Source organism: Furipterus horrens, unplaced genomic scaffold, assembly GCF_987537825.1.
Source record: "Furipterus horrens unplaced genomic scaffold, mFurHor1.1.pri manual_scaffold_1, whole genome shotgun sequence".
Classification (NCBI taxonomy): Eukaryota; Metazoa; Chordata; class Mammalia; order Chiroptera; family Furipteridae; genus Furipterus; species Furipterus horrens.
The window spans coordinates 11,071,686-11,096,880 of record NW_028327171.1 but is presented as its reverse complement, the minus strand read 5'-3'; the positions used below and the strand labels follow the sequence as shown (position 1 = coordinate 11,096,880).

The window sequence follows — 25,195 nt, the reverse complement described above, 5'->3', positions numbered from 1 at the left end:
ATTCATTCCCCTGAGGAAAGTCACTGATGCCTCACACCATTTGCTTTAAAATAATTCTGTGCTAATACCTTCCCTTACCAAGACGGTGCCTGGCTCCAGCCTGCCCCTGCTGGCCCGCCAGCTACTCACCCTCTGCCTTGTGCAGCTCCAGCGTCAGCTGCGCCTTGGCCGAGTTCTCCTCCTCCAGGCGTTCCAGTAAGCACTGGTGTTTCCTAACAACCTGGGCCATCTCCTCATTCTTACAGCAAAATTCTTTCTCAAAACGAGAATGAATTTGACGTGCTTCCTCCAGCTGAAAATTTGAAAATTGGAACTGTATATGAAAAATAATCAAAGCTTAATAAATCAAAACAACAAATGCTGGTGAAGATGTGCAGAAAAGGGAACCCTAGTGCATTATTGGTGAGAATGCAGACTGGTGCAGCCGCTGTGGAAAATAGTATGGAATTTTCTTAAAAAAATAAAAATAGGACTGCCTTTTGATCCAGTGACTCCCCTACTGGCATTACACCCTAAGAATCCCGAGTCACCAATTCAAAAGAACCTATGCACCCCTATGTTCACAACAGCACTGTTTATAATAGCCAAGTGCTGGAAAGAGCCTAAGTGCCCATCAATAAATGAGTGGATCAAAAAACTGGAGTAAATTTACACAATGGAGCACTAAGCAGCAGATAGAAAGAAGGAGCTCCTACCCTTCACAAAAGCATGGATGGAAACAGAGAATATTATGCTAAATAAGTAAACCGGTTGGTAAAAGATGAATATCATATGATTTCACCTATAAGAGGAATCTAACAAACAAAATAAACTAACAAAATAGAACCACAAACATGGAAACATGGAACAGACTGAAAGTGACCAGAGGGGAGGCGGGAGGGGGATAATGGTGGAAAGAAGGGGAAGAGACTAGACAAAGAACATGTATGAAAGACCCATGGACATGGACAATGGTGTGGGAATTACCTGTGGGAGCAGGGTGGGTGTTGGGGGGAAGTGGGTGGGGCAGAGGAGGGCAAAGGGGGAAAAACTGGGACAACTGTAATAGAATGACAATTTTAAAAAAAGACTTAAAAAATAAAGCTTATGTTAATCCCAATAAAACTCTACTTGCTTAGAGTTCTGGTGAAATCATCAATATTCCAAAAGAAACAACAGTTTCCATGTTCACTGTTATGTCAATTACTAAATAAAGATGCTTATTCAACAAGTTTTCAACAACAAACGATTCTGCACACACAGCACCTACGAGACTCATGCACTTATGAACCATGGATACCTGTGTCTCTGCATGGCAACACTGTTATAAGGAACACATGACCACTGAGAGCCTGGGCAGGGATGAGGCGCCAGCTCCACAGTTAGAGAAAAAGATGGGAAAGGCCACAAGAGTGGGGAAAAGGGGCCCCTGGAGCTGGTCACCACAATGGGCAAGAAACCTCATGGCTTCCACCTAGTCGCCGTGAGGCCTCCCGGGCCTCCCTGGATGCCCCCACTTCTTGGCCCAGCCCTGAGCCCCAATCTTTCCTTCCTCGCTGCTCCTCTGGTGGGCGTGTCCACCCTGAGGATCCAGCTCATCTACAGGCTGAGCAGCCCTGACTTATCTCTGAATTCAAGATGACTACTCCCAGCTGTCCAGACAGACAGCTCAGCACCTAGCCTGGGCCATCCCAGGTACTTGAAGCAACTCAGCTGCTAAGAAAATCTGTTGGTTTTATCTTGAAAACAGCCCCCAAGGCCGCTTCTTCTCATTCTCTGCCATGGGCCAACTCTCACAGCTTCTGTCCTCTTGGGACACCTGACCCTGCCAAACAACCCTCAGGCAGCCCCCTCCCTGAACCTGGCCCTAAACAGGCCCCTCACTCCCCTCTTGCCAGTGCCCTGCCCACCAGCCCACTTTTCACGGACTCTGCTCCACTCACCTCTCCACCCCTAAACTTGCCCTGCTTTCCCTCCCCCACGCCCCCCCACCCCGTTCTCTCTGTTGCTGGGATGGCCAACCTCGCTGTGGAACGCACTCCATGTGGAAAACTTCTAGGCAGCAGGACACAGGAAAAGCAAGTGTGGGCCCATGAAAGACAAGGGCACCTAGTCAAACACCAGGCCAGGGCCATGCCTGGTGACACCTGCAGGTGCCTGATGCCCACAGAAGGGCGTCTGTTTCCATGTAGTAACATCTGGTGGGCAGGGGGGATAAGCAAAAGCACCTGATGATTTGTTTGTTGCTGCCCAAGCCTGCCCAGGTTTTGAAAGAAGATGGGAGGTAGAAGAGAAAAAGGCAGTTGGGGCATGAGAGAAAGACTTCAGGTCTTGACACCGTTGCTCTGTCCTGAGGAGGGAAAATCACTCAAGTGTTTCTGAGATGTGAAGAGTAAAGCTTAACCGGGCAAACTCTGGGGAAAAAAGAATCTCTTTACTGCTTTCACTTATTCCTATTTAATGTTTCTCCTAATTATCTAAAATGTGCTAAAAGGGTTAACAAAAGTAATACCCTTTTGCAGTGATAACCTTTGAATATATATATATACTGAATGTAGAATTAAAACAGCACATATGAGAAGTGGAGCCCTGGCGGGGTGGCTTAGTTGGCTGGAGCGGCGTCCCGTATACCAGAACGGTTGCGGGTTTGATCCCTGGTCAGGGCACATACCTAGGTTGTGGGTTCGAGCCCCAGTTGGGGCGCGTATGAGAGGCAAGTGATCAATGTTTCTCTCTCGCATTGATGTTTACCTCTCTCTCTCCCCACCCCATTCCTCTCTCTCTAAAATCAATAAACATATTCTGGAATGAGGATTTATTTTTCAACGAGAGAAACAAAAAGAAAAGTAGAAGTGGGCTAAATTACTGTCATCTAAGAATGCTGAGGTTTTATTTTTCATTCATAGAAGGTTCACTACCTCAAGAATTTGGTTCAGAAAAGACTCCTCCTCAAGGAGATCCTCAGAGGAAGACAGTCACCTGGGGGGAAGAGGGGAGTGTGAGCACCAGAATCAACAATTTCTGACCCCAAATGCCAGGTAGAGGAGACAAAAGAGAGAGGTTGGGTCCACCTGGAGAATTGACGCATCCATCTGCACCCAAAACGCCAATGAAGAAGGTCCACCAATCTATCCAACCTACTTACTCATTCACCCACTGCCCTTCTCTGAGGCACAGGGTCCAGAACGGGGCCACAGAGCACAGAATGGGTGGCAAGGCTAGTGCCGAGGGGACCGTGTCTCACCTGCCTGGAGGAGTCCAGCACCATCTCCAGGAGGCTGTCCACTGCCAGGCCAAGGCTCTGGAAGATGCTCCTGACAGGCTGCTCACACTCCCGTGGACTCTCTGGGCTCATGAAAAAGCTTTCACAGATGTGGCTGCTGATCTCAGCTATGGAAGACACCTCAGTGCACTCAGGCAAAGTTTTGTCCAGCTCTGTCAGGGCCACATCAGGCCCAAGCCACATCTCATCCAGTGCTGGCACTACAAAGAGAGCAAACACAGAGGCCTGCACCACAAGGAAACACGACCTGAGCATCGGGAATAAGCATGCCCACGTCACTAGGGAGAGCACCCCATTTCAACAAGTGGGCTCACCAGCGCTAGCAGGAGGTGGGGACCAGCCCAGGGGTATGTGGCACCCGGGCCCGGGGGCCACACGTGGCCTGTCCAGTGCTCACCTGCAGACGGGAGCTGGCCCTCCAGCCCCGCGTTGGGTGGGCTCTCATTCTCGAGGCAGAGTCCCACACGCTCACTGATCCGGCTCTTCAGGGTGATGGCAGCCTTCAGGGTCTCTCCAAACAGGCCCAGCAGCCTCCGCAGGGCGTCCTGGAGAGCAGTCCTGGTAAGGGAAGCACAGCGGGTGGCAGCCTTCACCCTGGGCCCTCTGGGTGGCTCTGAGACAGGAGCAGAGCAGACCTCGCTGCTGCATACCTCCAAACACCTGGAGATCATTTGCCCTCTGCCGTGTCCCTCCCACGTGCAGAGCTGCTGGCCACAGAGCCTGCCACCCTCCACACTGCACTCACCTTAGTGGCTCAGGGAAACTAAGGAGTCCACATCAAACCACAAGTGCTATAAACAAGTGCTAGAGAATCACGCACACCTTCGCAGAGAATTATGCTTTCAAAAGAACGAAATGAGACGTGGTGGGGATCCTGCGTAGTGAGAAAGACATGGATCCCACACTTTGAGCTCAGGAATAAGCCAGGCCAACCCACCCTGCGTGCTCTCTCTTTACCCTTGAGGTCAGTACAGGACAACCGGAGAAGACCCCGGGCAGAGACAAGCTGGTGGGCACAGCACAGATGGAGGGGCCCAGAAAAAGGCCTGCCCACAAGCAGGATGCTGAGCAACCGCTCAGACAAAAACGAGTTTCCTGACATGAGATGCAAATAAAGAACTGAACAGTTCCAGAATTGCTCCAGACTTACATATAGGAAAAGCAAAACTAAAAGAGATGAAACATGGGGGGGAAAATCTATGTAGCATCAGAGTAAAACACTATTTCTAAAATGAGACCTCCAAGCAAACAGTACAAAGGGGAAGATTGCTAACTGTGCCTGCATTGTAGCATCAAATTTTGTACTTTGGCGAAAGCTGAAGCTTCCTTTTTTTTCATGTAGTTTTCCTCACATTCTCCCCTTAATTCTAAAATGGAGCGTATGCAGGTGTCCAGACATTAGTCAGTACTTTTCTTAATGTTTAAAATCTTTTTAAATGATAAGAATCATACAGCCCGAGGGGACCCAGACATCAACGTGTGCTCGGGTGACAGTGACAGAGGAGGGTACTGACCTTTCGCTGTGAGACAGGTCCACGTCGGACTTGAGCATCGAGATGAGGTTCGTGCCTTCCTGGTTCTCCCTGTCCCGCCTCTGCTGTAATGTCTCCAGTTCCGAACGGCACTCTTCTATCTCATGATTTAAGGATAAAATTTGGTCTTCCAGCTGTTGAGGAAAAATGGTTAAAGCTTTAGTTAAAATAATTTAGTTAAAAATAAACTTCTATAAGGAGCTTTCACCATAACTTTCATCATCCAACTTCATAAAAATATGACGAGATGAACGAGTTAGTGATTAAAGGTGAAAATTATTAATACAGTCCTTGCTCCAGTACTCTCTGCCTACAGAAACGGAACACATAACCTCTCAGCCTGAGGAGAAGGGAGGGGCCCATTCACCACAGATTATTCTCACAAATAATAACTCAAAATCTTTATTCTGCTTATTCAGAATAAACATCAGTTGCCAGACAAGTGAAGATACCTCTTATAAGTTTCTCTCTAAAGACAAAAAGTCAATGATCGCAGAGTCTCCGTGGGCTGGGTGGGTAGGCAGAACCAGCTACCATGGGCTCCTGGGTCACCCAAGAAGCTTAAAGAAGTAATGTGTCTTCTAGCAACACAGCAACCTGAGTCCCTGAGCTCATCACCAATAGCAGCAACTCCTCAGTTTTGGTCCAGTCTACTGACGAGAACATGGGCATCCTCCCCATGGAGGATGAAAGAACGGAGGGTACACAGACCGTGCACACACCCAGTGTAGCCACCCATACCCCAGGCCCACCTCTCTGGGGGACAACCAGACAACCCACAGCTACCAGGGAGCAATGAGCTGACATGCCATGGCCGCGGCCAGGATGGGTCAGGAGGAGCCACAAGCAGATGAAGAAGCGGTGCAGGGACAGTGCCGCACTGCCATGGATGTCTCTTGTTTGTGGAGTGGAGAAGACGAACAAGGAAACACTGGCGTGGGAGCCATCAAGCAACATTAGACAACACGAAAAGAAAACACAAGCCCCCAGAAAGAGAAGAGAAACCAATTTACTGCAGGGAAGAATGGAAACTAAATCCAGTTTCAACGTTGTGCTTGGACGAAAATGAGAAGAGAACAGGGATTCTATAAACCACTGGTTATTTCAAACTGACACGTAGTAGCTGGAAAAATTAAAGAAGATGAAATAAACAGAGAATTGCAAGTTTTAAGATGGCAGAAAAAGGACCCAAAAATGAACAAAAGAGACTCAGAAGATGAACTGTGTACACAACATGCTGCCAGCACATGGAGCTGCACATCTAGGCCATTCAAGGCTGGGCTGTGGCCCAAGCTGTTGAGGTGTGGACAGTGAATGGTGGTCCGTGGATGGCGGACCCCTAGGGCCTCACTGCACTGAGCCCCGTAGCTGTGGCTTTCAGGTCAGCCTCACCCACGACTGGCGGCCAGGGCACAGGCCACCACGATGGCTGGTTCCATTCAGACAGCCTGCGGGACAGCAGACTCCCCTTGGCCTGGCCTGCTCCCTTCCCCTGCCAAAAGCACACGCAGGTAGGAGAAAACCCTAATGTATGACCAAGAGGAAGAGAAGGACAAATAAACATCTTAACAAAATGCCTAGAAAAAATAGGAAAGAGGAAATCGTTCTATTAAATTATAAAATTTAAATAGTTTCTTTTACCTCTCCCCAACCTCCAGGGAGACACAATCTTTGTTAACTATACTATAATCTAACCCCTACTTTGTCTTCTTCCACCTTCATGCAATCTTCCTTACATTCCCTCCTTAATCCCAAACACATAAAAAGAACTGCAAACAGTTATCCTCTGGAGGATCTGAGATCTTGCTTCCAGCATGTCATCAGTTTGGCTCAAATAAACTCATAAAAATTCTCTACAGCCCTGGCTAGTGTGGCTCAGTTGGTTGGAGCATCATCCCATAGATCAAAAGGTCTCAGGTTCGATTCCCAGTCAGGGCACATACCCAGGTTGTGGGTTCAATCCCTAGTTGGGGTATATATAAGAAGGAAACCAACTGATGTTTCTCTCTCCCATCAACATGTCTTTCTCTCCCCACCCCCTTCTCTCTCTAAAAGCAAAGTAAACATGTCCCTGGATGAGAATAAAATAAATAAAAAGAAAAAAAAAAACAAAAACCAATTCTCTACGGTTTGAACAGTTCTTACATCAACACACATACAGGGGAATATTCAGCCTTACAAAGGAAGGATCTTCTGACACTGGCTACAACATGGATGAACCCTCAGTGAGATGAGCCAGTCACAAAAGAACACATACTGTATGATTTCACATCCCAAATTCACAGACAGAAAGTCGATGGTTAAGTGCCAGGGGACGGGGGAACGGAATGGGGAGTGTTTAATGGGGAGAGAGTTTCAGTGTGGGAAGATGATAAAATTCTGGAAATTGATGGTGGTGATGGTTGCATCTATGTGTTAATGTGATTACTGCCCCTCAACTGTACACTTAGGAATGGCTAAAATGGAAAATCTCATGTTATGCATATTTTTACCACACACAAAAAGTAGTAAGAAGCAAAGGCACAACCACACACCCGCAGAATTTGGTTGTTCTTCTCCTGAAGCTGCAGAGACAGAGACTCCTTCTCTTTTTGGTGAAGAGACCGTGCCTGCTCATACTCCAGTCCGCGCATCTCCTCTTTTTCATGCAAAGCAGCTTTCTTTTCATGTTCAAATTCACCCTGTACAAAAACATGATTAAGAACAAAATAAGTGCCGTTAAGGTACAAAATTATGCTTGTTCCATTTCTCTGCTGTTCACTAGAGCTTAGTTTACTCAACAAATATGTATTAATCCATACTCTGTTGTGCTCCCCCGCCCCCCAAAAAAAGGTGATTAAAAGGGCCGAGGCCATGACCCACAGCAAACATGCATTTATTTCCCAAACAGTTACATTAAGAAATTCTCCATCAAGAGGGCATCATGACCATCAAAACCCAAAACATTTAGAAACCTAAGTTCCTTTGTTTTTAAAAAAATTAACCCTGTTTCTTCTTAAATAAAAAATGTTTTAATAAGGTTCACCTAACAAATTACACTATATTAATGAAATAAGCTTTTTCTTTATACAAAAAACTACAGAGGTAGCACTTTCAAAATTACAGTCCACCCGTATACAAAAGTACTCTGGGGAACACTGGCAAAAATGTCAAAATCAGTTTTTTCAGAGCCCTGGAAATTAAAAAAGGCTCACAATAAGAGTATTTATCCCCCTTTGGGATAAGTAAGGGAAGGGATTAGTCAAAGAACCCGTATAAAAGACTCATGGACATGGACAACGGGGAGGGATATGATTGCGGGAGAGGGGGTGGGTTGGGTGGGGGAGAGAAATTAGGGAAAAAGGGGACAACTGTAACTGAAAAACCAAAAAAAAAAAAAAAAAAAAGAGTATTTATTGAAAACAAAGGCTGGGTATCCATCAGAACAGCAAGCTTTGGGGTATCTGAACTGCCCTAATCCCATCACTTCAAATCTTGGGGACAGTCTTGAAAGCAAGCAGCCCAGCAGCCACTGGGGGAGGTTGGAGCTACCCCAAAGTGCCACTCCAGCAATTGTCAGTAACCAACCTGTCCAGCAGCTCATTGAAATGCTCCAGTATCAGAGCTGGCTCTATCTGATCTGAGGCAGAGTACACTCTGAGTCAACACCTCAAACCATTTGTCACACACAATGAGCAGCACCTGCTCAATATCATGCGGCCTGAGGTTGTGATAACAGTTGGTGCTAAAGAGGCTGAGCAAAAAACTAAAAGGAAACACTAGGAAATGAATGCCAACAGGGGGCTTTAAAAAGCTCCAACACACACCTGGGAATTTAGAAGGTAGGAGCCTGTGCAATGCTGTGTCCATGCCCAGGGAGACCTCAGAGCTGAGCCTTCCCCTCTCCTTCGCCTTGCAGCTCTGCACAGGCAGGAGTGACAGCTGAGGCAGAGCCATTAACCGCTTGCCAGAGCCCTGACAGCATGATCCGACCTGAGCCCCTCACAACAAAGAGAAATTACAAAAGAAGCCAAGTAGATATTCTGGAACTGAAAAGTAAAATTATTGAAATGAAAACTTCACTAGAGGAGCTCAAGGGCAGAAGAATCAGCAAACACGAAGACAGGTTAGTCTGGGGAACAGAAAGAAAAAGAATGAAGAAAAGTAAGTAGAGCCTCAAAGGCCTGTGGGACACCATCAAAGACCAATATACACACAACGGGGTCCCAAAGGAGAGGAGAAAGCCAACAGGGCAGAAAGAACACTTAAAAATAAAAGGGCCAAAATCTTGACAAAGGTGATGGAAAAAAATACGGATCTACACATATAAGCTCAATGAATTCCAAGAGGCATAAACTCAAGAGATATCCATACCTCAACACATCATAAGCAAACTGTTGAAAGACAGAGATAAAGAATCTTGAAGCAGCAAGAGGAAAGCAACTCATAAACCAGAGGTCAAGAGACAGAGGATATATTCAAGGTGCTGAAAGAAAAAGACTGTCAACCAAGAATTCTGTATCCAGAAAACTATCTTTCCAAACTGAGGAAGAAATTAAGATATTCCCAGATAAATAAGAACTAAAGAATGCATCACTAATGGACCTGCTCTGAAAGAAATACTAAAGGGAATTCTTCAGACTAAAATGAAAGGACACTGGACAGCAACTTGAACCCACGTGAAGAACTAATAGGTAACTATATAGGTAAATGTAAAAGACAAAATAAATGTAGTTTTTGTTGGTAATTCTTTTTTCTCCTATCTGATTTAAAAGACAAGTGCATAAGGTAACGAGCATAAGATGTTTACAGATGTGCTTTGTGCAACAACAGCAGCACAGAGGAGGGAGGGAGGAATGAAGCTACAGACGCAGAATACGGTTTTAAACTACAAACTACGCTGTTAGTACAAACTAAATTGTTATAGGTGTTCACTGTAATCCCTAGGGCGAGCACTAAGAAAATAACTCAAAACTATATTAAGAAAATAAACATCAAGAAAATTTGAGAAGAAGGCAGTAACGGAAGATCAGAAGGAAAAAAAGAGACAGACATACAGAAAGCGAACAGCAAGTACTGACAGATGCTACAACATATATGAACCTAAAAAACATGTTAAGTGAAAAAAACCCAAACACGAAAGGCACATATTATGATTCATTTTCTACAAAATGTCCAGAAAAGGCAAATCCACAGAAACAGGAAGCAGACTGGTGGCTACCAGGGGCTGGGAGAGAGGAGAGACTGCTCTCGGGTGGGGAGTGACACAAATGTCCTGGAATTACACAGCAGTTACAGTTGCAAAACTTGGCGAATATTCTAAAAACCACTGAAATGTATACTTAGTGATTTTTATGATACGTGATATTTCAATAAAATGTCATTAAAAAACAAAACAAACCTACAGTAAAAGTCAACATGAGAAGTGAAGGTCTTACACAGATGTTCTGTGAAAACAGTTCACTAAAACAAGAGCCCTGTAACAGAACAACAATTAACAAAATGAAACAAACAAAAAACAAAGAGCCTCGCTCTGGCTGGTGTGGATCTGTTGGTTGGAGCATCTTCCCGTAGACTGAAAGGTCATGGGTTTATTCTTCAGTTGAGGTTCCCAGTTGGGGTGCATGCGAGGCGGGGGGCAGTCAATTGATATTTCTCTCCCTCTGTCTCCATCCCTCCCTTCCCCTTTCTAATAAGCATGTCCTTGGGTGAGGTTAAAAAATAATTTAAGGACAAAAAAACAAAACCAAACAAGAAGAGCCTTGATGTGCCTGCTGCTGAGTCACCAAAGGAAGGCAGTAAGACAAACTTTCTCAGATTTAAAATATTTGACAATTTCTTAGCAGAAAAGGTATGCTAACCAATTTAAATATAAAAGTGAATTTTAAAAGTTGCCTAGAAAAATCGGCTTCTAAGACAATGAGAAGTTTGTTTTAGTTTTGCACATCAATATTAATTTAGACTAAAATGTTCTTATTTACCTCGCGCAGGACAAAGAACAGCAATAAAACAGATCACTGTTAACACCAGCACCTCCAGCACCGTCTCAGGCTGGCAGGTCGGCAGCTCGGTCTCCTGACCACAGACACTGCCACTCCTCCTCCTCCTCTTCCAGCTCAGCCAGGAGAGCTGTGCGCGGTGCTTCAAACCCCACAGGCACCGGCGCGCCTTGCTTGATGAGGACAAAGGTCGACACCGAGCTCTGACTCTACACATGGTCACGTGTCGATTCTGGAGACCACCCTTTGCACATATGTGCACAGAGATGACACTCATGGAAGTCAGGTTATTGCTCACAAAACCCTGTGAGCCACTGTTTGTCAGCTCTGAGGTCCTACATCTATGACAATGATCAGAAAACAGGGCCTGCATGGCAAAACACTAAAATAATACCATTTGTGAATTAGCACAGACCACTTTAATAAACTGTCTCCTGAAACAGTTAATTCCAATCCTTTAAAAAGGAGGATTCAAACACAATTTCTGAGTTATGAAACTGCCAAGTCTGCAAAGTACTTGACCGTCTCACACCACACGACAGGTGATCCAGCCCTGCACAGCCAGGAAGGACACGGCAGTCCTGAGAGTAATGGGTCTGACCACAGAGGCTAGTGAATAGGAGAACAGACCCCAGCACCAGCACGCACCACAGATCACAGGGCCAACGCCAAGGGAGAGGAGCCACAGTCCCTTTCCCCAAAGAGACCACACATGAAATACTTCCACCTGCTATGAGGGACACTGGAAAAAATAAGGAAACATACATTCCCAAGAAAAGGCCAATCTCGCCAGGACATGCCGGATCATGATCCACAGTCAAGCTGCACACTGAGCCACCGTGGGTCAGCTCTCTGGGCTGAGGGCTCTCACACAGGCACAGGGCGCTTCCCTCAGCACTCTCAGGGAGTGGGGCCTGATGGCAAAGCTGTGTGCTCACCGCCACTCATTAAATGCTCTGGTTAAAAGGCAGAGGCTACATACATGGTTCTTGGGAGACTCTTTTGAGCCAAAGATCATGTTTCTTGAGGCAGAAAAATTTCCACAGAAGCCTAATATATAAAAACATGAGAAAGGCAACCTTCTGTTTGAGGTTAGGATCTCCATGGATCCCTGGTTGGGAAAGGCGCAAAACCAAAGAGCCAACCCCAGACGATGTCAAGCTCATTCCTCGTTTGCCCTCCACTGCAGAGCTGCAATTCCTAAGGGCAGCTGGAAGCTAAGCACAATGCTTATTTTTAACTTTCACTGTTTCAGGAAGGGTTTTAAGGCAGCTGACCGACACACCAAGTCTAACAAGACAGCACAAACGAGACAGATGAGCAGCAAACTCAAAGCACCTGTTTACAACTATCCACCTGTGAGGAGCAGTGGAGACACTGCGTGCCTGTCCTGCCCAGCGTGCCCCCAGGCCTGGAGTAAATCCTTGCAGAAGTGCACCATGACAGAGGCCAAGGCCAGACGTGGCAGCATCCTGCGGTGGAACATCCACGGGAGACATGCAGGAGCCAGGCAAGGCAGTTCTGAGGGTGTGGGAGGAAAGGCTGCAGACAGCTCCCAATGTGCCACCTCGAAGGCCCAGTTCCCTGGGATGGCTCTGGACACTGGGCAAAAGTGCACGTCTTTAGGCCAGCCCCACCCCTGACATGACTGGACAGGATCAAAGAAGGTTTGACCTGCGAGACTACCCACCCATCAAACCCCTTTTATAGACCATCGTTTCTAGTTTCAGACTTGCATAAAATTCTGTTTAATAATGTTCTAATGGTAAGGCCAATATGAGAGTAAGATGCTTATTTTAAGTTATTCTTAGGTTTTTCTAAAAATCCACAGAATTGTAGGGAAAATGTCATATACAAATTATTAAGAAAACACAACAGATAACGCCTGGAGAGGAAAAAATAAGTAGTAGTGCACAAAGAACGTCAAGATAGTAATAAAATAAATTCAAACGATAATGAATTAAAGACATTCAAACTCTACCTAAACTGATCAGAGGTTCTCTTTAATATTTTCAAAAATCGTCATATAAATAGATGTTTGGTTTTTTTGTTTTTACCAAGAAAAGATGAAATTGCCTTGAGCAATTGGTACTGACTGGTCACACTATGGTGTCCTTCTCTTTCCAGACCCTGCTGGGTGTCACCACCCAAGGGAGACATTCACGGAGGCACCGCTGTAAGAACAGGAAGCCAAGCTTCCTTTTCAGAGCCTTTTCTCCCAACTACCCTCCAAAGGGAGGGACCTGGTGAGTGATCCAATCACCTCACACACATGTTAAATAACTCTTCAGATAAGTGACACCGCTTTTCAAACAGGTGCAAAGATATTTATGACCCACATAAAACCTATTCGCAGAGGAAGAACAGCATGTCCCTGCTATTTTGGGGACAGTGACCCTGGCATCCCAAGAAATGCCCAGCAAGGCTTTATGTAACATCTGTCTGCAGTAAAGCCTGACAGAAGACCACAGGAGGAACATGCCACCACCTATAAGTGTTCGCACCAAGTCACAAACCTGAACCATATTTACAGGGAGTAAGGGGGAAAGGCTAGCCGCCACCCCAGGCTGCAAGAAAAATGGACCCAGTGCAGATGGGACCCTGTGTGATCCTGATGTGAACAATCAGAGGAAAAGACTGCGATCTGGGCTGGATATGGGATGATATTAGGTACCAACTTAATTTTTTAGGTTAGAATGTATTATGGTTATGATACATTAGGGAGAAAAAGGCCTTACTTGGTAGAGACAAATACTGAAAACACATGATGTCTGGAATTTGCTTCAAATAACTAGGGGTGCGGGGTGCTGATGCACTCCACTGGGTAGCCAGATACGGAATTTTACCAAACTGTTCTGTGTATGTTGGAATTTTCTCCAATAAAATGTTAAAATAAAATAGGGGCAGAAGCAGCATGTCCCACGCCCCCATAAGCACCACTGTCTTCTTTTGTGAAATCAGATAGACAGAAAGGTCCCTCACTTCAAGAGTATCTAACGCTCACAACCTTAGTAGCAGAGTAAAGAGATAATGTCCTTGAACTGGTACAACTGTAAAAATACTCCCCCAAAGCCCTGGGAGCACCAGACAATAGTCAACACAAGTCAAATCTTCTAAGCAAACAACATAAATGACACACAGGTACAAAATGTGGATGGCTCTTGGTGTTACAAATAGATAAAACGGGAAGGAATGGCGGGTGGTAGGTCAGTGAGCACCATGAAAAGGGAAACGACAGAGTCTGAGACCCCCTCAGCGTTCCGCAGGTCTCAGAGCAGTGCCTCGGGAGAAGGGACAGCCGCCACACTCAGGGTGCTAACCCACCCAGACACGCTGCCCCTGGATCCTGATCTGCAAACCACAGTTGTGCAGTGGGGCTGCAGGGCCTGCCACAAGGCTGGGTTCCAGCCCCTAGGACGGGTGGGGAAGAGTGCCCACCCCGCACAGGAGCTCACAGAACCCGCCAGCACCCCGCTGCCACATGCCTCTCACCAGGGCGACTGAACAACGAAGGTGCTGACAGGTCGCGTGTCTGTCTCACAACCTCCTTCTTTCTCCCCTTAGTGAAGCAGCTTCCTAGAGGCCATGTGACCCTGTGATGGCCCCTCAGGACAGCAACTCGAGGGGCTGGGGGACACTGAGAGTGCAGCGGGGACACTGAGGGGACACCAGGAGGACTGAGAAGGCTGAGGGGATGTGGGCCAAGGGGTGTTCACCCTCTCTGAATGCAACCTGAGTACGAGAACGCCGTGAAGAGACTTGTGCAGTGCCATCCATCAGTGACCCGCGCACCTCTGGCTCTTAGCTGGGGTCTCACCCCGTGCCTCTCTACGCTGCCTTGAGGGCATGGCTTTCTGTGCACGGTCCCTCTTGAGTCCTCTCTTTCCTTCAAACATGGGAAATTGACCAACTGGCCTGATTCGAGGCAACTTAAGAGTCCAAGGAGCAAATGTCAAGAAAAATGCCTACTCCCAGACATTTTAATCAAAGACACTCATTTTTAGACTTCCCTTAAATTTTGTTATCTCCTCTAATTCTTATTCTAAGAACTTTCGTGTGAAGAAACAGTTTAAGAAATCATTTAATACATACTCAAAACTCAGAGCACTGACTTTTAACCCAGGAAACCGAGGTGAATGCCAGGGCCTGCTTTTATGGTTAGAAGCCGGACACCAGCAAGTCCCCCCCCCACTTTTTATAACCCTCACCTGAGAACATGCATATTGATTTTAGAGAGAGAAGTGAGGAAGAGAGAAAGAGAAACACGGATATGAGAAGGAAACATAAATCAGTTGCCTCTTGTATGCATCCTAACCAGGGACCAAACCTGCAACCTAGGCATGTGCCCTAACCGAGACTTGAACCAGCGACCTTTTGGTTTACAGGACAACACTCCAACCACCTGAGTCACACTGGACAGGGCCAGCATGCTCTTTTTAAAAATCTATAGAACTAGTACTTATGAAAATTTATAATCTTTTTTTATCCTCACTTGAAGATATGTTCACTGATTTTAGAGAGAGGGAGGGAGGGCGAAAAACATGCATGTGAGAGAGAACCATTCATTGGCTACGTTCTGTATGTGCCCTGACCAGAAATCAAACCCACACCCGAGGTATGTGCCCTGACCAGGAATCAAACCCACAAAGCTTTGGTGTATGGGATGACACTCCAATCAACTGAGCCACCCGGAGAGGGTGAATATTTACAATCTTGATAAATTTTCACATATGCATCACATAAAATACCAAGTATTTGTGAAGCACTGTGTACACAGATTCTTATCCTTTCATGCTAAGAAAAAGACCAAAAGATAGGAGGGACAAGAGTATTTCAAATCTAAACCCTGGGAAGAGCTTTGTGGTGTCCAGCTAGTGTTCTCAGATGGGACTCCAGGAGTTTCACAAGCCTGCGAGGATGACACACACAATTACATGGGTAGGCATGTGTGTGCATGCACAGAGGGAGTACCTCGCTGGTCAGATGCCACCTGCACACATGCAAAGGGAACTGAGGGCACAAGTCCCACGGTGGGTCATGAGGACCTGGCCAGTCACAGCCTCCAAACCCCTCCATGGCAGCCTCATGTGTTCAAGACAGTTCTTTTCCCGCTGCTTTGTTAGACGTCATCATGAGATGTCATCACACACACACACACACACACACACACACACACACACACACACACACATATATATATTCTGATGTACAAAATTCAAGAATCTGAAAAAGAACCAGTCTGTGCCGATTCCTAAGAGCACCTGCCATAGGAAACGTGTTGTGTGGACACAAGTCTGACACAACCAAGGCTGCCCGCCCTGCACCACCTTCCCCTTCCTGCAACGAGGGCACTTCCACCTCAGCCACTGCTGCCTCTGGCAAGTCTAGACCCAGCTACATGCCTGTCACCCCCAGGCCACAGCTTCTCCATGCCCACCCCACTGCCCTGCGCCCTGTCAACCATGCTCCTGCAGACCCTGTGAGCCATCAGGAAACCCCTGACCCCCCAACCCCCGAGCACTGCCCCTTTGCCCTCCCATTCCTATGCTTCCCAAGGGCCGTGGCCAAGTCTCAACTAGACTAATAAGTCGCCTCCACCCTCTTCGGTCCAGCCACCAAATGGTCTTCAGAACAGAAGTTTTGCTGCTGCCTGCCAGATAAAGTCAGCGCCCTGCCCTCCAAGGACACCACCCTCCAGGTGCACCTGGACGGGTCCTGGAATCCTTTCTCCCCACCCTGACCCTGAAGATCCTAACAAGGTGTGGCCAGGCCACTGGCACCTCAGCAATGAGTGCACATCCGGGGGCTTGTGGAAAGAGCAGGGTCTGGCCCCCTGCATCAAAGCCCCTCTTGGCAAGCTCCCAGGGAGGTCTCAGTCTGGGACCTGCTCTGGACCCAGGGTCACAATGAACAGAGCAGAGGACAGAACAAGCACAACAACCACACCACACACACTGCTGGGAGACAGTGCTGTGGGGTCCGGAGGGGAGGGGATGGGGGCCACATTGATCAGTCAGGGAAAGGCTCATTTAGAGGGTGGCTTGATTAAAAGAGGAGTATGCACAAGTTTCCATGCAAGAGACAGGGACAGGTTCAGAGCAAAGTACATCCGGTATGTCACAGAAACAGCGAGGCAGCATGAGGCCATGAGACTAGGGGAAGAACAGGAGACTGGGTCAGAGGGCACATGTGGCCAGTTTGTGGGGAACCATGTCCCTTAGTCCAGACAACAGGCCCTGAGGTTTTAAGGTGCATTATGGGGCACACAGGCCCCGGGATCCTCTTTGCAGGTCCAAAGCCCGCCCAGCATCTAGCCCCACAGGCTTCACCAATTCTCTGTATGTCTGGAAGCAATGGGGTGGTCTGACGAGAAGCCCCAGGAGGTCTGGCACCCCATAAGCACCAGAGTCCACTCCGAGGTGGTCCCTGAAGCCTCTGCTGCCCAAGGAAGGGGCCAGTCTGCATGCCTGGCGCAGCTTACTACATGGCCCTCTCCTGCAGTACCTGCTGCTCTGCCCGCTGCCTCTGCATCTCAGCCGCATGCATATCGCCAAGCTCCTGCAGGGCTGCTTGGTGCTGCTGCTCCAGGAGCAGGACCTCAGCACGCACCTTGTCCAAGGCCACAGTCTTTTCCTCCTCCAGCAGGCGCCTCTGATTACGCAGGGCTGCAGCCAACTCCTCCTGCCAAGAAAGTCCACAGTGCACTGCATCCTCACACACCCTAGAACCAAAAGTGCATGTCCCACCCTGCATGGGGCAGCACCTGACACAGTATGGCCCTGGGTCCTTGACATGCCCACCTGGCCCACAAACGGGGCATAACTGCCCCATCCACTGCGAGGAGACAAAAACCCACAGTGACTATAGTTTTAAACCAAATACACGTGTCTTGAGACACAAGTGCGCAGATGTGCAAGTGACAAAGGTGGACACCAGTCCAGGGTACCTGGGCCTTCTCCAAAAATTCCCTTTTATACTGAACTTAAACTCACTGCTCTTGACACTTGACAGGGAGTTTAATTTCATGAAGCACCACAAAGGAGAACTGAGGCTACATATGCGCAGCAGGAAAACCAAACTGCTGGCCCCTACAATTACAGGCTCACAGCGAGGGCCCGCACAGCCAAGAGGAGCACTCCGACCCAGTGAGATCACATGCACACTTCTCTAGGGCCAGAGAGCCCAGGCTTTCCGAAGGAGTCTGTGGTCATGTGATCAAAGAAACCCTAAAACTCACTGTTCTAGCTCTGGTGGGGTAGCTCAGTTGGTTAGAGTGTCATCCCGATATGCCACAGTTGCAGGTTCAATCCCTGGCTAGGGCACATACAAGAATCAACCAATGAATGCATACATAAGTGGAACAACTGTTTCTCTCTCAGTAAAAATAAATTTTTGAAAACCTCACTGTTCTAGGCTTACCTCATGAGGCAACCAAAGCGACCACTGCTAGGGGCCATGTGAGACACGCAGACACAGGCCTACACAGACACTGGCACACTGCAGGCGCACACTCAGGGACACACAAGAGTGTAGTGAGTCACGCAGGCAGTGGGAAGAGACCTGCCCTGAGACAGGGAAAGGGCCTGGTCCTCACCTGAGGAGCCTCCCGAAGCTCGGCAGCCAGGGCCCTGAAACGCTCCGTGTGTTCTGTGCTTCGTTCAGTTCCCCACCTGCCCTTTGCGGACTCAAGCTCTTCATCGTGTTTCCGCTGAAGTTTCTCTAACTCCTGAGCCAAAATCACTTGGTGAGACGAGTCCTTTCTCTGTAGCTGTTCCTCAGGGTCCCCTTGCAACAGCTCCAGGGCCCGCTTGTGCTCATCCCGAAGGGTCTGAATTTCAGACAGATAAAACGACTCCACAGAATCCAGGTGTGACAAATGTCTTGTCTCCAGTGCATGGATTTCAGCAGCATGGTTGGTCTGCAGTTCAGCCACACGAGCTTCTGAAAGAGCCCGCTGCTCTCTCTGGAACGCAGCCTTCAATTCCTCAACATTGGCCTGGTGCTTGGCCTCGAGCTCCGTGGTTAGGGACAGAATGTGCTGCTGGTGTCTCTCCTGAAGGAGCTGGAGCTCACTGGCGTGCTTCTCCTGGGCCTCCCGCAGGAGGGCATCATGTTCTGTAGTGAGTGTCTCTGTGATTTCCTTACGTTGTTCTAAAAATCTGAGATGACACGCAAAGTGAACAGATAGCAAAACATGCAGTCGTAAAAGCAGCAACCTCTTCACACCTCCTGTAGGAAACACCACTTCTACCAACAAGGGCGTCATTCGCGGCTCTGACTGCCCCTACTCCTCCCTCTGCCACAAACGGCCGGAGCGCACCGCCACCATAAGGAAACGGAGTAAGGGGGCCACGTGAAGCCAGAGGATTCAGAGGCCAGAGCCCAGGCATCACAGGCTGCAGTGGAAGACACAGGACCCACAGCAAGAAGCGACATGCACACTCCCAACAGGCACCGCAGCGAAGCAGGCATGACTATTACCCACAGAGAAGGGTCTCCACAGGGAAGGGTGGCGGGACTGCTCGCAGGAGCCCACAGGGCCACAAAGGGCATTCAAAAGACCTCAGAAACACTTTTCAGTTGTGAATTAAGGGATGTGAAATGAGAGCCACGGGAGGCACCAGCTGGCAAAAGTAGTGGCAAGAAGACGCCTTCTCATTAAAGTGCCCGGAACCCCACCTGGAAATGGGTGGGGTCTGGAACCTCTACCGGTGCAGGTTACACAAGTGACACGGCTTGGCGAGTTCACAGAAACAACAAAAGCTGTGACTGGTCTTACACTGCTGTCTATCAGATTCTGTAAAGGTGTTTCCCTGGATTACGCCATTTAACCTGTACCACACAGGGACAGCACGCAGGTTTCCTGCCCACGTAGAGCATCGGGATCGAGGTCAAGCTCTCAAGACTGCAGAGCAGAAGCTCTTACACCTCCCTCGTGATGCTGGGGAGGAGCTGACACATGAGAAACAGAACCAGCAGCATGTCCACCAACCCCCAAACTCAGAACCCCGGCCACGACAGGCCAGGTTTGCAGAGTCGGCACCAACAGAGGCAAAGAACCAAATCACGTTCTAAGCCTATTTAAAACCTTGAGATGTATGTATTTTAGTAAAAATGTTTGTTTTTTTAAAATATCTGTTTAAAAAAATACAAAAAGCTCATGTGGATAAACTGCATGTCATTATAATAAATGAGATCTAGCATTATGCTACTGATATTTTAAAACATGCAAATAAAGAACAAAAATGACATGAAACATGCATGCACAGCAGCACCCATTAAACTCCACCGGAAGGATTAGGACCATGCTTCTGCCAGTACATCTTATTTCAGAGCTACGTGTCCTATTCTCGTTTTAGGGTAAAAACCAAGTGTCAAGGATTCAGGACGTCACTGAGAGCCTACAGGAGATCTGCCTCCCACCCTCTGCCAGGTGTCCTGGGTCAGATCTCACGTTGGAACCTAACAGACAGCTCCATGCTAACAAACTGCTAAAAAATGTCACCCACCTGTTTTGGGCCAGCATCAGCTGATGGGCACAGTCCTCCTTTAAGCGGAGTGTAGCAAGCTCCCGGTCCTGGTCCACAGGAGCCACATCCCTGCTTGGCTCCTGGCCACACTGCAGAGACTCATCCCCAGTGAGGCCAAGTTCCAACTGCTGCAGGCGGCTCTGCTGCTCCTTTAGGGACCCCTCCAGATCTAAGATCTGGGCCGCCTGCTCATCCTGCAGTTGCTTCATTTCGATTTCTCGGAGCTCAAACTTGTTTATTATCGACTGTTTCTCCAATTCAGCCTGTTCGGCCAGGTCAAGGAGCCTCAGGGTTAGCTTCTCTTCAGCTTCTCTCTTTAGGGCTTCACTTGTACCTTTCCACTCTGCTTCTCTTTCTTTAAGTTCTTGTTTCATTAGCTGAATTTGCTCCTTAGCTTTCCTCAGTTCTTCCTGGTGACCTTCGACTAAATTATATTTTACCTATAGATAACAATTTTATTTAAGAGGGAAGAAATTAAAGGAAAAGTTTATTGGCAGCAAAAATCCAAATCCATCTCTGAAGACAGAGAAGCTTCTGTAACATGTAGGCATTATACTGACCAGAGCAGTAAGACTGCTTCTTCTGTTGATGAGAACAGAAGGAACCTAAGTTGAACAAACCTAAAACTACTTGCTTAAGGAAAAGCTGTCCACATCCTGGCACATGGAACCAACTGCTCTTTCTGTCCGGAGTAACTGAACTGAACACAAAGATGAGCTTGGAGGCCTTCTCTGTTGCACCAAGACCAGCGATAGGGGAAAATCTGACATGGCATGGGTCCTCTGTCTAGGAAAAGGCCAACGAGCCCCGACAGAGCTGAACCACCATCAGCAAGGAGATAAGAAGTCTGAGGGTGATGAGAGCAGCAGACAGTGTCATGAGCTCAAGTCTCCAGACTTGCACAATTTACAGTCCAGGATATACAGGGAACCTGAGCAAAAGGCTGATGAGCTAAAACTAATACTTTTAAAGGTATCTTGTGAAACGGAAGATGAATCAGAAAGATAAAGGTAGTAGGCAAATATCCTGCTTTTCAAAAAAAGGGAAAAGAAAGTAGGTCAACAAACTACTGAACATAATCAAAAATAAACTAAACAAAACCAAAAGAGGTACTTAAGACTGACCTCAATTCCTTATTTAAAAGTTATTAAAAATAAAGTTCAGGGCCCTGTTTCTGGTGACGGCTGAGAAGTTCTAATCAGACCAATCTTCCCAAAGATAACAACTCTAAACTCTGGATAAAGTACATAAAACTACCTTATGGCCTAGAGAGGTGATTTACTGTCTGCGCTATACTCACAGGAATCCCATAATCTTAGTTGTTTGAACAGAGGGGCTGGTAAGTAAGAGAGGAAAGTGCATTCGGACAAAGCCAAAGAAGAAGAGCTGCAAAATCTGGACTAAACCCTAAGCTCAGGCTAATGCCTGACTCACACATGTGTGGGCAATTTGCAAGGGCATGTCAGCAAAGACTAGAAGAACTTTTGAAAAGTATACTTCAGTCCAGCACAGAGGAGATGGAGTGTGGTGTCTGAACCTAGCCAGGTTAACTGCCTATTGAAACTTAAATCATTACTCTTTGGAGGAACATAACAGAATCTGGAGTCTCCACAATGTCCAAGATCCAATTCAAAAACAGTTAATACATAAAATAAAGAGGAAATATGACCCATGCTAAGGAGAACATACAATCAATGGAGAACCCCAAGATAACACAAATGTTGAAATTAGCAAACAGATTTTAAAGCAGCTATCATGACTGCATTTATGAACATAAAGGAAAATATGCTCACAATGAATAAAAGAACAGGAAATTGTGGCAAAGAAAATAGAAACAATTAAAAACAACCAAATGAAAAGTCTACAATTGAAAAATACACTATTTAGCCCTGGCTGGTGTGGCTCTGTGGATTGAGTGCCAACTGCAAACCAAAGGGTCGCTGGTTCGATTCCCAGTCAGGGCACATGCCTGGGTTGTGGGTCATGTCCCCAGTTGGGGGCGCATGAGAGGCAACCACACATTGATGTTTCTCTCCCTCTCTTTCTCCCTCCATTCCCCTCTCTCCAAAAATAAGTAAATAAAATTTAAAAAAATTAAAAAATTAAAAAAAGAAAGAAAAATACATTATCTAAAATTTTAAATTCAACAAATGGACTTAAAAGCAGATTAGAGATGACAAAAGAAAGAGTCACTAACTTGAAGACAAACAGAATTTAACCAACATGAAGAGGAAAAGATCAGAAATAATAACATGAACAGAACCTCACAAACCAAAATATATAGCATCCATGTTAATGGAGCTCTAAAAGGAAAGAAAAGAATGGGGCAGAGATAAAAAACTGAAGAAAATACTTGATGACAATTTCCCAAATCTGGGGAAAGACATAAATGAACAGAAATTCCTGTAATTAAAATTAAAATACCATCATTGCAATAACATCACTAAATAAGAAAATATGAGGTCAATCTATGAGGTTGTTTTGTTTTTTTCTAAAGATTTTATTTATTTTTAGAGAAAAGAAAAGGAAGGAAGAAAGAGAGAGAAACATTGATGTGCTAGAGAAACACTGATCGGTTCACGCCCCAATTGGGGACTGGCCTGCAACCCAGGTATGTGCCCTGACTGGGTAGTACAAGTTTTTTTTAAGGCAGCGTTTTTGTTTTTTATCAAGACCCTGTGTTTCCTTTTCTTCAAATATCCCCAGTTAATTTTATGTACTAATTTTTAGACAGTCTTGAGAGAAAAAATGTCGAAGAAGATCAAGCCTTAGGCATTCATAGTAAAATGACTGAGAAAGAAACAAAGAGAAAAATCTTTGAATGAACCAAAAGAAAATGACATGCAATTCGGGAAAATACTAACCTAACAATGACTGAGTTCTCATCGGACACAAGGTCACAAGAAACAACGTCCTTAAGTCCTGAATAAAAGCCTGTCACCCCAGACTTCTACATGCATCATCTTCAAGATGATGAAATTAACGACTTTTCAGCTAAGAAAAAACATGTGAAGATGTGCACAAGAAATGTTAATGGGGATTCTTCAAGGTGAAAGGATCATACGAGCTGCAAATTCAGATCTTTGGGGAGAAATGAAGAGTACTGTAAATGGTAAATGTAAGACTATTTATCCTTAATTTCTTTTAAGTACGTATGACTGTTCAAAACATTCCGCAGAGTTTACAACACAGGCAGATTTAATACATATGAAAATTATAGCATAAATGACACAGAGGAGGCAGTAAATGCACCTACACAATTACAAGCTCTTACACTGTACGTGAAATGGTCTAATGCTAATTCTGAGAAGCCTAAGAAGTTACAAATGTCTCATCTAACCCTTAGATCAAGCATTAAAAACCTAATGCAAGAGACACAACTCAGACACCAACAGAGAAATACAATAAAATCAATTCTAGAAAGTATTAAAAAAATCCGAAGGCAAAGGAAGAAACAGAACAACAGCAAAAGAAGACAAAAGAAAATCAGATGCACCCTGTAGAAACTGATAGTAAAACGGCAGACCTCAGTCCAACTGTATCAATAACAACATGAAGAAGTAACAGACTATGCACTCCAATTAAAAGGTAGTTCATCAGAATGGGTTTTAAAAAATACTCAACTATATGCTGTCCATATGTGAAATACAATAAACATTAAGTGCGTGGTCTTTATCCCCTACTACTGACACAGCTGCTAAAACCCTTGGCATCTGTGCAGTGCTAAGAGGCTCCTGTGTGCCAACGAGAAAGGTGGCTGGGAGCCCTGCATAGCTTCGGGATGGGGGCTGGTCTCCAGAAATACTACAGTGTGATTAGAGGGCTGGACCTTCTAGCCCCACTCTGACCTGCCGGGAGAGAAAAAGGGCCAGCAATGTAATCAATCATGCCTATGTAACAGGACCTCCACAACAACCCTTAAACAAAGAGGCTGGGAGAGCCTCTGGGCTGGAGAGCAGGGAAGGACAAGTGCGGGCCAAGGCGCCCGGGAGCACAGAAGCAGCACGCCACCCCCATCTTGCCCTGTGCACCATCTTCTGTGAATCCTTTGTAATAAACTGGTGACAGTAAGTAACTGCTTCCCTGAGTTCTGGGAGCAGCTCTAGCAATTATTAAACCTGAAGAGGGGGTGAGGTGATGGGAACATTCTGACTTTGTAGCCAAGCCAGAGAGGTGTGTGTACCCAGAGACCCAACACTTGAGACTAGCAGCTGGAGGAAGGGCAGTCTTGTGGGACTGTGGGGTTGGACACTAACTTTAGGCAGTTTCTTTCAATAGACTAAAAATAAAATGGACAAAACAAGGTAAACCAGGCAAACAAAATGCAAAGGAAGGTTGGAATGACAATACGACTAAAAGACGAAGTAGATTTTGACCAGGAGAGAAAATGGCTATGTCACTAATGACAAAAGGGTACGTTTTTCAGAAAGACACCATACTCGTGTGTGTAATAACAGAACTTCAAAACACTTAAAGCAAAACTGAACAGAATTAAAGGGAGAAACAGGTAATTCCACATCACCTCTCTCAATAACTGACACAAGTAAATAGTCCAGAAAATAAATACACACACATTTACATATACACACACATGTAAACATCAAAAACACTGAGAGAAGTCTGTCCTTCAGTGTAGAGTGCCTGAGAAGGTCATGTCTGATGATCACAGTACACACGGCAGCCAGCTCGGCTTCCACAAAGCTCTGTGCTTGCCTCTATTCTGCGCCACATCCTCACCCGTGCCTTAATTTAGAGAATAACATGTCATCATACTTGCAGGTAGCAGTAGCTTCCTGTGAACCAGTTTTGTTGGAGAATGAAAATCCAAAAAGGCCTTCACAGAGAAGAACCTGGGCTAAGAGCAGAAGGCCGGAATGGCAGAGTGGAGGAAAT

At 46.4% G+C, this 25,195-nt stretch overlaps 1 protein-coding gene across 1 annotated transcript in view; it reads right to left on the bottom strand.

The window, feature by feature from the left end:
- PCNT (pericentrin) overlaps positions 1 to 25,195 on the bottom strand; it is a 111,506-nt gene that overhangs the window by 53,000 nt on the left and 33,311 nt on the right. The window contains exons 14-21 of the mRNA XM_090271091.1: positions 20,282 to 20,742; positions 18,367 to 18,931; positions 17,277 to 17,453; positions 7,329 to 7,475; positions 4,777 to 4,928; positions 3,660 to 3,820; positions 3,224 to 3,462; positions 130 to 292 (exon numbers count right to left, since the gene is read on the bottom strand). Of these exons, the coding sequence (XP_090127217.1) occupies positions 130 to 292; positions 3,224 to 3,462; positions 3,660 to 3,820; positions 4,777 to 4,928; positions 7,329 to 7,475; positions 17,277 to 17,453; positions 18,367 to 18,931; positions 20,282 to 20,742 (2,065 nt within the window). The remainder of the gene's footprint in view (positions 1 to 129; positions 293 to 3,223; positions 3,463 to 3,659; positions 3,821 to 4,776; positions 4,929 to 7,328; positions 7,476 to 17,276; positions 17,454 to 18,366; positions 18,932 to 20,281; positions 20,743 to 25,195) is intronic.